At 39.7% G+C, this 14,801-nt stretch overlaps 1 protein-coding gene across 3 annotated transcripts in view; it reads right to left on the minus strand.

The window, feature by feature from the left end:
* The window catches only part of BCAS1 (brain enriched myelin associated protein 1), a 53,713-nt gene that overhangs the window by 25,788 nt on the left and 13,124 nt on the right, over window positions 1-14,801 (minus strand). For 2 of the 3 annotated variants that reach the window (XM_074920463.1, XM_074920461.1), the window contains 5 exons: window positions 14,132-14,715; window positions 8,581-8,736; window positions 7,970-8,014; window positions 3,381-3,521; window positions 244-279 (listed from right to left, as the gene is read on the minus strand). In XM_074920463.1, the coding sequence (XP_074776564.1) occupies window positions 244-279; window positions 3,381-3,521; window positions 7,970-8,014; window positions 8,581-8,736; window positions 14,132-14,715 (962 nt within the window). The remainder of the gene's footprint in view (window positions 1-243; window positions 280-3,380; window positions 3,522-7,969; window positions 8,015-8,580; window positions 8,737-14,131; window positions 14,716-14,801) is intronic. The other variant, XM_074920462.1, reaches the window with a different exon arrangement.

The following is a 14,801-nucleotide window of genomic DNA, read 5'->3' on the forward strand; positions in this document are numbered from 1 at the left end:
CCTCACCTCAACAAGAGGTAAGCGCACAGGAGTAAGGTGCAGCTTATGACTGCATCCCTGTCCTTTCAAATGAAGTAATGTCTTGAACAGAGGAAGCAAATTACATAGCAACCCACCCTTCATAACAGAGAAGATGAATCAATAAAGAAATTAAAACACTGTCTTTGAGACTGAAAATGACAGGAAGAATAATTACCCTTTGAGTGCATTATTCATACAGATAACTTGACTCATCCTACTCACTTTGGTAGTAGCTGTCTGTTGGGTCTCTTTTGCAGCCTGAAGAGAAACAAAACACAAAGACAAGTCTGTGTCTGGCAATGTCAGTGCTCACAGTTACACAGTTCAGGAATTGTCTGTGTCACAAATTATTTTATTTTTAGTGGATGTTTGTGAAAGTCCTGGCTCCTGCAACCATGGAAACTGCTCTCTGGCAGAAGCAAGGCTGCCTGAAGGGACTGCCAGCGCGCATCCTTCTACCTGCAGCATCGCAGCCTTGTGCTCGTGCTGCTGTCCTCAACCTACTCCTTAAAAATATGTATTTGCATATGCATTCCCAGTTTCTTCAGGTAAGACATTATGCAGGGTTTTAAGATATTAGCAGAGATTTTTGAGCTGGGTCTGCATGTGCAACTTCCAGTGCACACGTACAAGCCAGAGCTGGGTCTTTCCCGCTGGGGGAATCACATACCAACCAGTCAGGGACGTGCTAATGTCGCCTTTCAAGAGGGAAGTTTTGCTTTCCGGGATGCAAAACGTAGGCAGATGACTGTCTGGAAGCGAAGTGCACAGAACAGCAGTGGCTTTATAACTTAGAAGCAAGAGTTGCAGCTCTACAAAGAGGAGCTCTGCAGGTGCTGGGGGTGGGTTTAGTCCATCTGCTCACACTTTTGTGCATTTGGTGGGATTTAATCTTTTGTAAAAAATCAGTCACAGTGATGGGTCTCCTGGTTTCATCAAAATACACGAAGCCAGGAGGGATTCAGTTTGTTAAATTCCTTCCTGGCCAGCAATCTATACCAGAATCTGTTGACTCTAACATCCGGCATAGTTTACACTGAAGCTGAGTATCTGAGCTGTACAAAAAGAGGAGCAGCAAGCCACAAACTCAAGTAAATGTGACCCCAGCATCCCTGGGTTTAGGCAGCCTGCTACACACTTTACAGATTTCTTGAAACAATAGGTGAGAGTTATTTTGCAGGAGCCAAGAACCTTTTTTTTGTGTGTGTGTGTGGTTAGCTCTAATGAACAAGATCCTCAGTAAGTGGTATGAAGTACTGTAATGCCATTGAACCGACTGCAGTAATAATGCTGAAAATAAGTGATTAACCCTTCTCTGCCATATAAAAATTCCATAAATCAGTACAGTTGTACTGCAAAACTGGCATGCAATGCAAGGCAAATATACATGGATAGAAATAAAAAAAACCTTAACAGATTCAACTGTCAAGTGCCATTCAAACACAGTCTTTGAGGTCATACGGCCAAATTACATTTCATCAGCTTATGTTATGGATTTATATTAGGATGTACATTGCTGTTTGAAAACAACATTCACTCGTTGCTTTAAAGTTAGTATTCATATAAACACAGGACACTGAAAAACAATGTTTCTGTGAACGTAATAGTCAATCTATTCTTAAGGTACAGAGAAGTGCATTTTGGAAGACTTGCCAAGAATGAACTTTCAGAGCAGACAATGAAGTGCTTATATATAAATGTGTATATTAAATTTATAATTTCAAGTAAAGGAATTAATTACCTATTCATCTAGTTTACACGTCATTCTAAGGCATCTAAAACGAAGAGAGATAAACAGAACTACTTTTTTTACTAGAGGTGATAACTTCAGGGCTTGCCCATTACATAGTGCTCTGATATGCAATTCCAGTTTCAATCAGTCTTACAAGCAAACTGTTGGCACCATCTTAATCGATCTCCTTTATTCTTAATATGCTTAAATGATACCTGTTATTCGTTCTGTATTTTGTACGGGAAAAGCAAGCTTGTTTTCAAAACAAGAAAAAACTAAAAAGTAATGACATTTTAAGACAGATTTTATTGGTGTAAAAGTTCAATGCTCTTGCATTCCTTCATAATAACTGCTTTCGTTCCAAACCAAAAGTCTTTAAAATTCTGTCAGACTAATGAAACCCAATCATTTCTCCCAACAAATCATTGAAAGATTTTGAACTGTTATAGAAAAGTCTTAACATCTTAAAAAATGCTAGCTGGGTATATTTTTTACCAGGAAGCCCTAATTCATTATAAGTAATTAATACTTTAATTGTATTAAATATCAAAGCTTATTAGGTATCAACGTAGTATATACAAGATGAGATCTTAACTTCAAACTGTTGGCAAGAACTGTAGACTTAAAACCATTGAGAAGATTATTATTTCTTCAGTAATATGCAGATGACATCTCAAAAAATGAGACAGTGGAAAACACATTTTTGTTTTGAAAATATCTTAAAGAACTCCCTTTGCCTTTTGCCCTTGATTATAAAGCCCCCTACTCATGAGAAATTCCATGTGGGTGTTTTGAGTGAGCATTAAATATTAATTACTTTCCTCCCCCAGTAGAAGGGTCTCTGCTTCTGCATTCTTTGGGCTAAAAAGCTTCAATTCTCTGCTTCCCGTGGCAGATTACCTTCAGAGAATGTAGTAATGCCCAAATATGGACCTTGAGACCAAAAGTTTTCAGTGATTTTTTAAAGATAACTCTAATGTCCTCTGAAACAACCATTTGCACAAAATACATGCATTTTGAACAACTTTAAAGTATCCTTGAAAACCAAACGTTTTCCCCTCCAAAATAAACCTAGAATTTGATCAACTTTTCTCATTTTCACTGAAAAGTAACTATTTCTGAAGGAAATTTCACGTCCCAACCTTCTCTATGCCACATCAGATGCTGCAGCTCACCAAATCACCCATTTTAACCACATGACAGTGCATGTTATGGCAACGTAGATCATAAAGCCTTAACTGGAGTTGGATTGAGCTCTCAAACCTGTCATATAATTTCAGGTGCTGCACATCTCCACGTAATTCATTGTTTGTCAGTACCTTTTATTTTATTTTAAGTGGCCAGAGAAGTTTAGTCAGCATTAGTATGTGTAACTAGGAAGCACATAGCAGAGAATGTTAGAGGAATTGTTTCAGAATCCTGAATTCACAGATGGTATAACGAGAGAAACATTGGGCATGGATTGTTTTCATAATGCATGGCACAGAGATGCTCACACCAATAGTTTTCAGAGCACTGCACAGCTGGCCAGATGCTGATTTCAGTTACCAATTAAATAACTTTGCTCTGTGACAGGAGCCATCTGTTACTGCTCAGGGTTCTGCTCTTGCTAGATTTTCATACAGACCTTATGCTTAAAGAGTTTACTAAATGTGCTGTGTCCTAGCTTGGGACTCTCTGCCTTCTTTTTCTTGGCTCCTTTAGTTGGAGATTCTGCCGCTGTCTTCGGAGCAAGTTGCCCACCATGGCCTTTTTCTGCTTTCGATGCCTTTTTTACAACAGCATTTGAAGTTGAATATTTATTGCAAAGTTTTTATTTTATTCATAAAAGACAGTCAATCATACATGTAGGGGCTTCATAATTTTAAAATAGGCAGATATATAAATATTTGAAAATATCTTCATTCTTTTTATTGCAGTGTTATAGGAACTTTAAAATGTTTTGCATAATGCATTATATAGGAAATAAGAAATATGAATATTGATATATGCTACATAAAAACATTTCAACTACTGTGTATCAAATTAGTAATGAAAGTATCAGAAAATTGTGATGATAGACTGATACTGAAAGTATTGAATGAGCACTGATTCCCTCTCATTCCATTCTAAATATCTGCAAGAGGCACTCATTTTGGGAATCATCACCCACTGATGTTAAAGACTGGATCTCTAAAAAACTAGGCAGCACGTTGAAAAAAATCCACTGAAGGACTATAAAATAAAGAAATATTGATAGATGTCTATGTGGGAGAAAAGCAGTATCAGGCTATTTTTAAAAAATGGTAGCAAACTACCTGCAGCTCAGTGCAGACTGGGTAGAGATGGGTCTGTTCAAATACATGACTTTTCTACAAGTCTCGGAAAAACTTGAGTAACATTTGCTAAAATGTTCCATTTAACTTTTCACAGCATTGGAAAAATTTTAAAAATCATAATTCAAGTACCTCCTGAAAACTTCACTCAAGTTACTACTGTTGTCACCCCCTCATCCTCCCCAGTTTTCAACACAACCCTCAGGATTTATCAGTGCAGTTTAAGTTTTCATGTTATTAACAATAGGGTGTTTTTTTTCCTTCCTCCTCTACCATTTTCATCTTTCCAGTAATAAAAAAAAAAGGGGAGACAGAAAACTAGAAGTATCTAAGGTTGGTTACCTCAGCTTCAACATACAAACAAGTTCACAAACAAGTTAACACAGGAGTCTGTTCTATTGTAACTGCCCTGTACATATGCCCGTAACACGTGACTAATCAGAAATAATACAGGTTTTAAAGCGGTAAGATGCCTTTGATAACCTAGTACAAAAGGAGGATATAGTATTTTTTACTAACTACTTGCTATTATCCTGGACTTCATTCTGATCTCCCTTGGGCAATTTATTTCCTGATTTCATTAAGACTCAGGCCAACATACAATGAAGAAACATAAACTTTAAAAATTTTACTTCAATGACAAATGACTCAAGCATTTGCCTTCCAGGTAATTAGCTTGTCCCTTTGTAAGCTTCATTTTTTTTTTTTAAACACTTGAATAAGGCAAAAATAAAAGCTTCCAATCAGTAAAAAGCTTTAAAATAAGTTGAAAAAATTTCAACGAATTATGGAAGCATGAAGAGACCCAAACTCCAAAGAAACAATCGACCTACAGTATTTACAATGTGAAGTATCAAGCACTGTGCTTGACCACAACTAATAGGGCAGGAGGAAAGGTCCAAAGTACAGAATGGAACATGTATGAGCACATGAAGTCAACATCTTGGTCTCAAGATAATTTCATGCAGTGCAGTTACATGTTTCCTACAAAGTGCTTTTACTGTGAAGAGGCTGTGGCCATTCACATCAAAATTGGCTTATTTTCCCCTGCAGTACTCTACCATTATCAGTATTCCCAAATGTACAGTGCTGCAGGAACAAGTCAGCATCTGCAACAGAAGGATCAAATAGGTGCTGGGTAGATCCAGTCCAAATGCCATGTCAGTTAGTATAAACTTGCAAAGGATCAATTCATCCAGGGAAGTATGACTCAACTTATATTTGACTCCTGTGCTTACACGGATGAAGTGACCATCAGGGTGTGCCCAGGCTGAGGAAAGCATACATGCCTTTAGCCAGCCGATTAACGCTGGAGGCATCACTGCTGATAGCCCGGTGTTGCAAAAACCCACTAAGTTCAGCTTTGCTGATGCCGTCCACCTCTGCATTTCCACAGGAGAGAGTTTGCTATCGCGCTCTGCAAAGCTGAAGTGGCCTGTGGCTGTTTCCCAGGTTTGTGGGAAACTGTCTTCTTTGCCATGGGAGAGCTCTGCCAAGACTGGGAACATAACAGCCCTTGTGTGATAAAACCCAGCTCCTCCCTGCAAAGGGGGTGCACGAGCAGCCAAAATGAAAGCACGACCAGGACACCAAGGCACAGCAGTCCCTGTGCCAGCCAAACCGTGTGAAAGCCCCATGGCACTCAGGAGGGGCTTGGACTGCATGAAGCAGAAAACCCACTTAGGAACACATCTTTACTATCAAAATATTTTTCAAGGGAAACTGAATGTTATTTTATTATATGTATCAGCTGAAAAGTTTGCAGCTTTCCTTTATGACAATTGATAAATTAACCTTTTAAACATATTTTTCCTTTAGTATAGTAAAAATGTCATTCTTTGTATCAGGAAGACAGTGAAGATAAAGGAATTCTTAACAAAATAACCAACTCCCATTTAACCTCTATATAATGACTTTGCATATCCTGCTAGTCGTCTGGATTTGTTTACCCCCACAGGTGTGATAGCAAACCAAACCCAAACAACATATTTGTTTCCAAATTACAGTACACCCGCACCAACAGTCACCTGTTACAGAAGCGCATGGGTGTGCTTGATAAGGGCAGGTATGCAAGCAGGACTGAATAACTGGATTTTTCAGAAGCTGTTGAAAGAGCTACAAGTCTTGCCGGAAGAGTGCAATTTGCTAACTACCTTTTCTGGATATTTTGGAAGAACCTTAGCCCTGGTTCACAGTTTCCAGAATTATTGAGCTATAGTTGGGGAGTGATGTGTGTCCCCCATGTGCTCACCAAGCTTTCTAGAAAGACTGACTTCACCATTTTAGTACCAGGCTATATAAAAAAAAAAAAATCAAATGGGACAAAAAAGATAAAAAAATAAGATAGAAAACAAATGTTGGTGCTTACAGTGATTTTGGCTGCCTAATAGTTACATGGAAAGACAATTTCCTTTTTTAGGGTTTTATTCTTTATATGTTAATTAAATTTTATCACAGGCATTACAAGAAAAACTTTAGTTATTATAGTCATAACATGTAAGGAAATTTGATCTGGAATTTCCCAGTTATGCAGTCAGTGATATGCCTGTAAGCCACTGAAACATTAGAAGATAGAAAGCAGCTTAGTACAAGTTGTCTCACTTCTGCTTCTGTTGAAACTATTGTAAGTTTTGGCACTATCACAGCAGGAAAAAAGTGGAAAAGAGAAGTCTTTAAACACCTACATCTTCCTGTTTTAGAAAATTATGTTTATAACTTAATTTTTACAGTTTAGGTTTTTCCACTTTTTTTTTAACAAGCTTGTTAAATACATGGAATCAGTCAGATATTTTCAATATCTCTAACAGCAAATGAATGAAGCTTTTCTGAATTCACATAAAGGACCATGATTGCTGATGGATGCTAAAACCAATTTTCCTCTTGCAAATGGAATCAAAGAACAAACGGTTTGTAAAGAAGAAATCAAGAGGCCACACCTGCCTGTTACATGGAGGAGCATTTCTCAGGCTGGTTCTGTACCTGTCCAGTCCATACAGATTTCAGTTCCCAGAGGGAACATCACACATGCTTGCAGTCAGCCTGATGTATTGCATGTGAACAGCTTGAGTGTTCAATTCACCCCGCTTAAAACAACACCCTGATCTTCACCTCTGGACATAAAGGTAAGAATCCTGGGTGGTCAGGAAAGGACAGCTCTCCCTGCAAGTCCCAGTCCTGCTCAGACCAGCTCCATCATCTTCCTGAGGTTTCAGCTGCTGCATAGGAACAGCCCGTCAGCTCCAACTGTAGCACAACCCATACAGGGGTGCTGCAGTCAGAAGAATCCCAGAGAGGAAATGTTGGGATCTCCTCCTGCTTTTTACTGATTTCAGTGGGTAGCTGATCCTTGCCCATCCTCCTGCACCCCAAGGGGGGGACCCAGCAGTGGCTGTGGATGTACTACAGGGCAGGAGGTTGGGAGCAGGCTCCTGCCCCCCCCCATGCCCACCTAGCCACAGAGCTTCCATGGGCAGGGGGACCTCCCGTGACCTCCCACCAAGACATGGCAGCTCCAGCAGGTATGGAGGGGCATAAAGGAGACATGCGTATACACAACTGGAAATGAAAACCCAGAAGCTTTGCACATCTCTCTGAGCAAATGGAGTTTTCTGTAGACTCAGGAGGATTTCACTGCAGAGACCTGTAGTTTTAGATCAAGGACAAGTCAAAGTAACAAGCAAAAGGGTTACCATTAACCTTGCAGAAAATGCTATAGTTTAGATCTTGATTTTAGCATATGATATGAGGAATTGCACTGTTTATGTTCATCTTCCTTTCAAATGTATTCAGGGGAAAAAAATATTTTAAATAACATCAACTGAGGAAAAAGTAACACAACAAAGAGGAAATATCCATGTCAAAAACACCTAGTGACCAGTGACAGAATGAGGAATCTGCTTACCTTTTCTTCAGAATCACTTTTGGCTTCAGCTTTGCTTGGGGAGACCTTAAATGTATTTGAGAAAAACAGTCACACCCAACTCAATCTTTCAAAAGATCTGAAATATTACATATTTAAAACTAGCAGTTTTCTAGCACAAAGGTAGAAGTACAAATATTGCTTTCTCCCCCATGTGGGAAAACTTGTAATATAAATGTTTCTCGAGGACAACTTAAAGTCAATGGCTAAAATTAAATTTGGACCAGATATATATTATTCAATCTTACACATCAAATTAATCCATAAGAAATAACTTTTAGAGGTATTAAAAATAGTTTCATCATGCAGAAAATCCTTAAGACAGCTAAATACCTTCAGGTCTACAAGTACCTATACAGAAGAGGAAGTTTCCAGGATAAGTCATAATCATTTGATCATAACTGCACTGTACCTACACATCGCTATCACTCCCAGGACATTCTCCAAGGCATCTGTTTGGCTTTGTTACCTCTCAGTGCCCATGAAGTGAACATGTTACAGTTAGTTCAACATGTCCACATGGGATTTTTTTTTTTTTTTTATAACCAATATAAAGCATTGCCTAAAGATGAAAAGGAAAAGCAAAAACTTACCAGTGTTTTAAGGAAACTCATGATGGAGTTATCTACTGCAGCAGCGGGCTGGGGGTTTTCTTGGTTTACCTCTGCCTGTTCAGGTTGCCCAGCAGTGAGACTGTTGACACCCGCCGAGTCCTGCCGTAGGTCTTTTTGGTTGCAGTCATCTATCTCCTAAAAAAAGGGAGGCAAAGTTTCCTCAGTTCTAGCTTGCTTAATTTCCAGTGGAATGCAAAAGTAACATTTGTGACTTGCATTATGTTGCTCTGAGAGTCACAACCCTAATTCCAGCCATACTTGTCCAGCCTACGTATTCAGAACAATCGAGCATTTATACATCTCTTTCCCCTTGTTTCTAATATATTCAGCATTTGCCGTTGGTTGGAGGAACATTGTTCTCTGCTACCAAGTATAACAAACACAAGTAAAGTTGCACACGGCATCCCAAACAACACAGCTTTTCTCTTTTCAAGGATGAACTTGTGAATAGGAACAAACACTGAGATTTTGGCCTTTGACACCTCAGTGTCTGATTGTACCATACAAAGATTGCTTCTGATATTCTGTATTCTGCAATTCCGGAAATAATTTTTATCTAACACAAACATGGTACAGATTAAAAGAAGGAAAAAAAGCAACAACCAAAGTAACTCTTCTGAGCCAGATGGAGCTGCTTCCTCTCTTCCTGGAATTACAGTTCCCAGAGCCCAAAAATAGTTTTCCAGTACTCAAGCACTCACAAGTATGTAATATTAGGTTACTCAATTTCTGTATAGGCACCTAAACAAGGATCTGGCTTTAAAAAACCCCTCTTATTTGACCAGGTTTACACTGAATTTGACTGCCCTTGTGGCCACTTTCACCTTGAGCCTGCACAGGTAAAGCCAACACAAGCGTTATGCAGGAGAGAGCAGCGTGAGACAGGTCCTCATGCCCCGTTCAGCACTTTCGTTTTTAATGTTTAAGAGTACATCTGGCTGGTAATGTCAGAGTGTTACCAATAATCCTCCTCCCTTTTGTCTATCTGCTTACATTGTAAGTACAGAGCTGGATCTGTCAATTATTAAAGTAAATTGAACCTAGCATGATGCTGGCCCTGACTTTGGTAGGGGATTTGAGACATTTTTGAACAGACAATCATAGCAGTGCCATAATTCCTCAGAAGTTATCATCCCCAAGTATTTAGACAGCCATACACATCTGGTGATTTAGGAAACAGTGACTAGAGGAGCAGTTAGGATACTAGATGCCCAGATTACTCCAGAGGAAAAATCAGGACAGGAAATAAAACTGATGAGCCTGTCCCTGTGTCTCCAATAAACAGCATCTTTGAATCACTGCCTGGAGGTCTAAGTGACAGTAAGGGTTTTTTCCTAATCTGTTAATTAGATATAGTTGTTCAGTGCCATTTTTACTAGGAAAAGTTAAAATAAGATTTTACTCTTGAGAACCTTTTCCTGTACTAATCGACTAAAAAATCCACAATATTTGTATAGGATTTTCAGGACATAAGTTTCTGTAGGTCACTAAAGGAAGCAGACTAAAAATACATAAATGTTGTAAAACTTCAGAGGGCTAATTGGGCATGAGGAAGGATGAGCATGGAGTGGCCAGTCCCCATTCAGCATTTAAGGAGTTAAAATATGCAAGGTATTACTTGCAGAATAGACTTCTGTCTAATTCTCCACCCACTGTTCTCCAAGTTTACCCAGGAAGAAACACAGCACAGTAGTTCGGAGTGCTTCAACAGGCTATTTAGAAGTTTCTTACAAGGGTCTAACACACCACTTTGTCCAGCTGCCAGTTACAGGCCAGAGTGGCTCCAAGAACAATATGTCCCATGCAGAACACACATGGCCACGCCAGCCCTCTTCCAGGGATGCCATCTAAAGAGCTCTGGACATGTGAAAAATGCTGGCTCTATTTCAGATATTAAAGGGGTAACAAAGGCGTGAGGCAAGAGACTGAAAAAGCAGGAGGCAGAAGATAATGTTACTAAACAAAAACTAGCTTCATAACTGAAGGACGTGATGCTATCAAACAAAAATAAGCAAACTTTTTTTTTTTTAAATACACAGAAGCCCAAGCTCTGGAGTTGGACTTCACTCCAGGAGGAAGAAGGGATCTTTCTGCTAAGCACCAAGGCAAGCAGTTTTTAGCAGCAGCAGATGCCACCTGGGACAACTGCCAAGGTGACAGGTACCACCACCAGAAGCACTGGCTGTTCCAGGGCATCTCCCTGTTAAACCACACATTTAGTCTCCAGAAGTAAAAGCTATTGCAGACTGGGCAGAACGTGAGGCACAACGCTATCCAAAAATCCCTGAACTCTGACTTGCAGAGCACAAACAGGCCCTGTGATGACCCACTGCTGCACAAGGAACCCAACTCCGGGATTGCCAAGCCAAGGCCGCCATTAGCTACCGAGATACAACTCAAATCTGGACTTAGATAAATGCTGTGATCCATCTTGCACTTTTGTGGGAATACTGCTGTAGGAGGGAACACAGACTCAGACCATCAGCATATAAATCAGGGCTAGATAATACAGAGTTATCAATACCACATTTTCAGAACCATAGTCAAATAACCACAAAAACCTCCTTAGCAGCTCACCGCATTATCTGCTGTGCAAAGCCCTGGAGGCAAATAATGAAAAAAACCTCCAGAAATAACAGAAGAAACTCAGTATTAGAAGGTATCATATACTATATAATATAAATGTTCAATTCATTTCTCTGAGGAGCCAAATTTGGGTGTAATAAACACCTTAAATACTTCTACTGTAGTTTCAGTTCAGCCATTAGAAAAACGTATCAAAAGAATGTATTCCTGCCAGCACTTTTGTTTGTATGAATCATGGCTCAGTGAAACATTTCAGGCATATAATTTATCTTTTCTTTGGCTTACATAGTAAATGCTTCATGAATTCATGAATTCTGTCCTTGTTTTAATTATGCTGTGTTCTGAATGTAGTTTTGTAGACCACAAAACTAAAGAGTGGCTCACCAAACACAGAATGTTTGTGCAGCTCTTAAGCTACAACTGTGGAGCCTCTCTCTTACTTACCAGCAATGCTGTTTGTTTTGTGTTGGCACTCAATTCAGGGAAACTTTGCTTTGCTTCTAGCTTTTACAGATACAAGTCATAATCCACCAAAAAAAAAAAGAGAAAAAAACTGTTGGCAGCAATATCTGGATTTTTAGTACGATTATTTGGTAACAGTTTGTAGTTACTACAGTAACAGCAATTAAATTAGACTTGGTCATTCTCCCATCCTACATGAGAACTAGCAACTTTAAAGGGAACAGAAGGCAACTGTGTTGCAAGGCAGAGCCACAGCCTTTGTTTTAGAAAAGGAGTTAAAGTAAGTTTGGCAACATATCAGAAGGGCTTAGTTGATATATTTTTCCCAAAAAAGGCCCTTAACTCCTCTCCGCACCCAACATATACTCCTTTTCATATCTGAATAATGAAAGACAAGAATTATAGTCCAGAAATTCAAGGATAAAGTTAAGATTCCACTCCCCTATGATACGGTTCTGCTACTCATTTACAGTGAGCAGCTTGAACCCCAGTTTTGTGAACCCCGAAGACTTTCGGTACATCTTTAAGCACACATGCAAAAGATGTACAGACACTTTTGTTAAATAGGAGACCTGTTCTCAAGCAGGCCCCCAGGCACCAAAAAGCTGTCGTGTGGGCTGGGATCCTGCACACACTTACACACATTCCAAAACCTACAGCTCATGAGTGCCTGGGATTTCCAGACTATTCCCATTAGTGAGCTTCAGGATGTGGATAGGTATAAACCTATCCACAGAACTCAAAATTAATAAGAAAGTTAGGCATTACTGAGATAAAAGAGCTTGTTCTGAATCAACAGTGCTTCTAACATCTGTTTGAACTGGTAGAATAAAATTTAGATTATTTTATCCTGTCACCTGATGGTTGCTTGTTACAAACATTTGCTTACTTGAGCTTTCTCAACATGACTATTTGATGTTCAACTTCTATTACAGAGAGTTTCACACTACTACATCAACAGCACGAACCAAACACTCCATAGTTTGTAATCACAGCAAAACACAAAATGATGAATTTTGCGTTTGATTGTAAAAATAATAATTCTTGCAAGCCACAGGCAAAACTTACTCTTTGTGTGTATTAGTCAAAAATATCTGCAGGAATTTACAGTGTTGAAAAGATTCAGTCTTACAAGCTACAGACAGAAGTGCCAGTATGCGCTGAATAGATTATTCATTCTGAATTATTCACCCTGTTCTGTTTATGTAGTGAATGACTTGATATTTTGTTAGGTTAAGACTACGAATTCTTTAAATGGGCATATATAACTGAAATACTAGTGATGGGGGTCACTTTTGAAGGGCAACGATCAAAAAGGCAACTTTTAGTCTTATAAATAATCCTCAGAAAAATATTACAATTTCTAAGTTGATACAAGAAATGTGATCTTCAGATTTAAGGAGGTATAAGATGGAGAAGCCCAGGTAGAAGGATAAAAATTGGAGAGACTTTTAGGGACAACCTGCAATGTCACCAGTGCAAGCAGTGAGCACCTTGTGAACTACACCCAACGCTATTCAAAACGTTATTGTACAGGAGTCTTATTTGCAAGTTTGAACCAGGCCAATAAAAGCCGTTACTATTAAAATGGCATTTACACATAGATTCTGATGAGGCCATGCAGCTAGTTTCTCCCTCCTGTTCCTGACACTGGACAGGATTTGAACTAGATCACCAATTAGCATATACTGGCATCTCTCCGGCAGAACTGAAAAGAGTTGTGACACTTATCCCCGTCTAGGGGATGGACTTTTTCAATAATTACCTGAAATTTAATCCTGTAGTATACTGCTGATATCAAACTTCGCAGGAAGTATAAAATTTAAACTCATGTCTGTTTTCAGCTCTCTGATTAGTGTGCATTTAGAGAAGTTACTTAATTTCTTATATTGCATTCCATCCTGTAAAATCAATTCTAAGGGACACTTCCTTGACTAAAAACATGATAATAGCTAAGAGTGCGACAATTGCTACTTCAGATTCCTTACTGCAGTATGTAGGGTATGCAACAAGCAGCTATTGCTCAAGAAGGGTGACTGTTTTAAGAATGGCACAAAACATGCTAAAGAACTTCTTTAAAGCCATCCAGCATCAAACTCCAAGATCCTAAAGCATAAGAAACAATTTTACTTTCAGGCATTTTTGCTTCCATTGGTAGCTGGCTGTTGTTCATCATCCTGGCAACTGGAGCATGAACACAGCTATCTTGCCCAAACTTTTCAGAGAAATACAAATGAATTTAAACTCAAGGTCAGATGCCAGCATTTAGTCAGGAGGCAGATGCCAGAGCTATTACCGCTCCACCATAGGTTCTTCTCCCACACCTCTACTCAGCCACCCCTGTGGGGGATTACCTGCAATAATTTTAAGAGCAACACCGATTCATTCACACAGCCATCACGGCATCAAATTGTCCTGTGCTATTAATATTCCTAAGAGGTTTCATTAAGAGCAAAATGGATATTCCTACTCAAGCACTTGCCTTCCCCTGTGGGACACTGTTTGATGTGCTCTGTAATCCAGCAGCCTCTGTCGCTGTGATGTGCCCGTCAGGAAGGTCTGAAGTCTGCCTTCCCTCCTGGGTATCAATTTGCGTTTTACTCCTTTCCTTTCCCTTCTCCAGTTTGAAGATCCTGTCAAAGAAGGTTACTTGTTTTGGCTTTGAGGCAGCTGCATCCTCTCCCTCAGGTGTCACTGGTGCTGTGAGATCGACATCAAGAAGCGATGCTGCTGGTGGGGCCCAGGTCAGGTTTTTATGTGCCTCTTCCTCCCGCACAGCTGCTGCGGGAACCTCCACACTGTCACTCGGTGCTTTGTTCACTCCGGACGCCTCTGAGCTGACATCAAGTTTTGCCGATCCAACTGATGAATCTGTAGCTAGATCTTCAGTACGCCCTGGTACAGACCATGAAAACGCGAAGACAGAGCGGGATTTAGCAGATGGCAGAGCTCTCCTGGCAGCATTCCCGAGACTCTGCCCGCCTGCGTCGGGAACGGGGCTCGGCTCCATTGTCTTTGGGGAAGAAACGGCCACATTATCCCGTGCAACACTTGCCTTTGCATCCACTACAAACAGAAGCATAAAACAGTAATTATCGAGCACAGCAAAGAAGTTATACTGGTTGTACAATTAATCATGACGACCTCACTCT

Source organism: Athene noctua, chromosome 16 (genome assembly GCF_965140245.1).
Source record: "Athene noctua chromosome 16, bAthNoc1.hap1.1, whole genome shotgun sequence".
Lineage (NCBI taxonomy): Eukaryota > Metazoa > Chordata > Aves > Strigiformes > Strigidae > Athene > Athene noctua.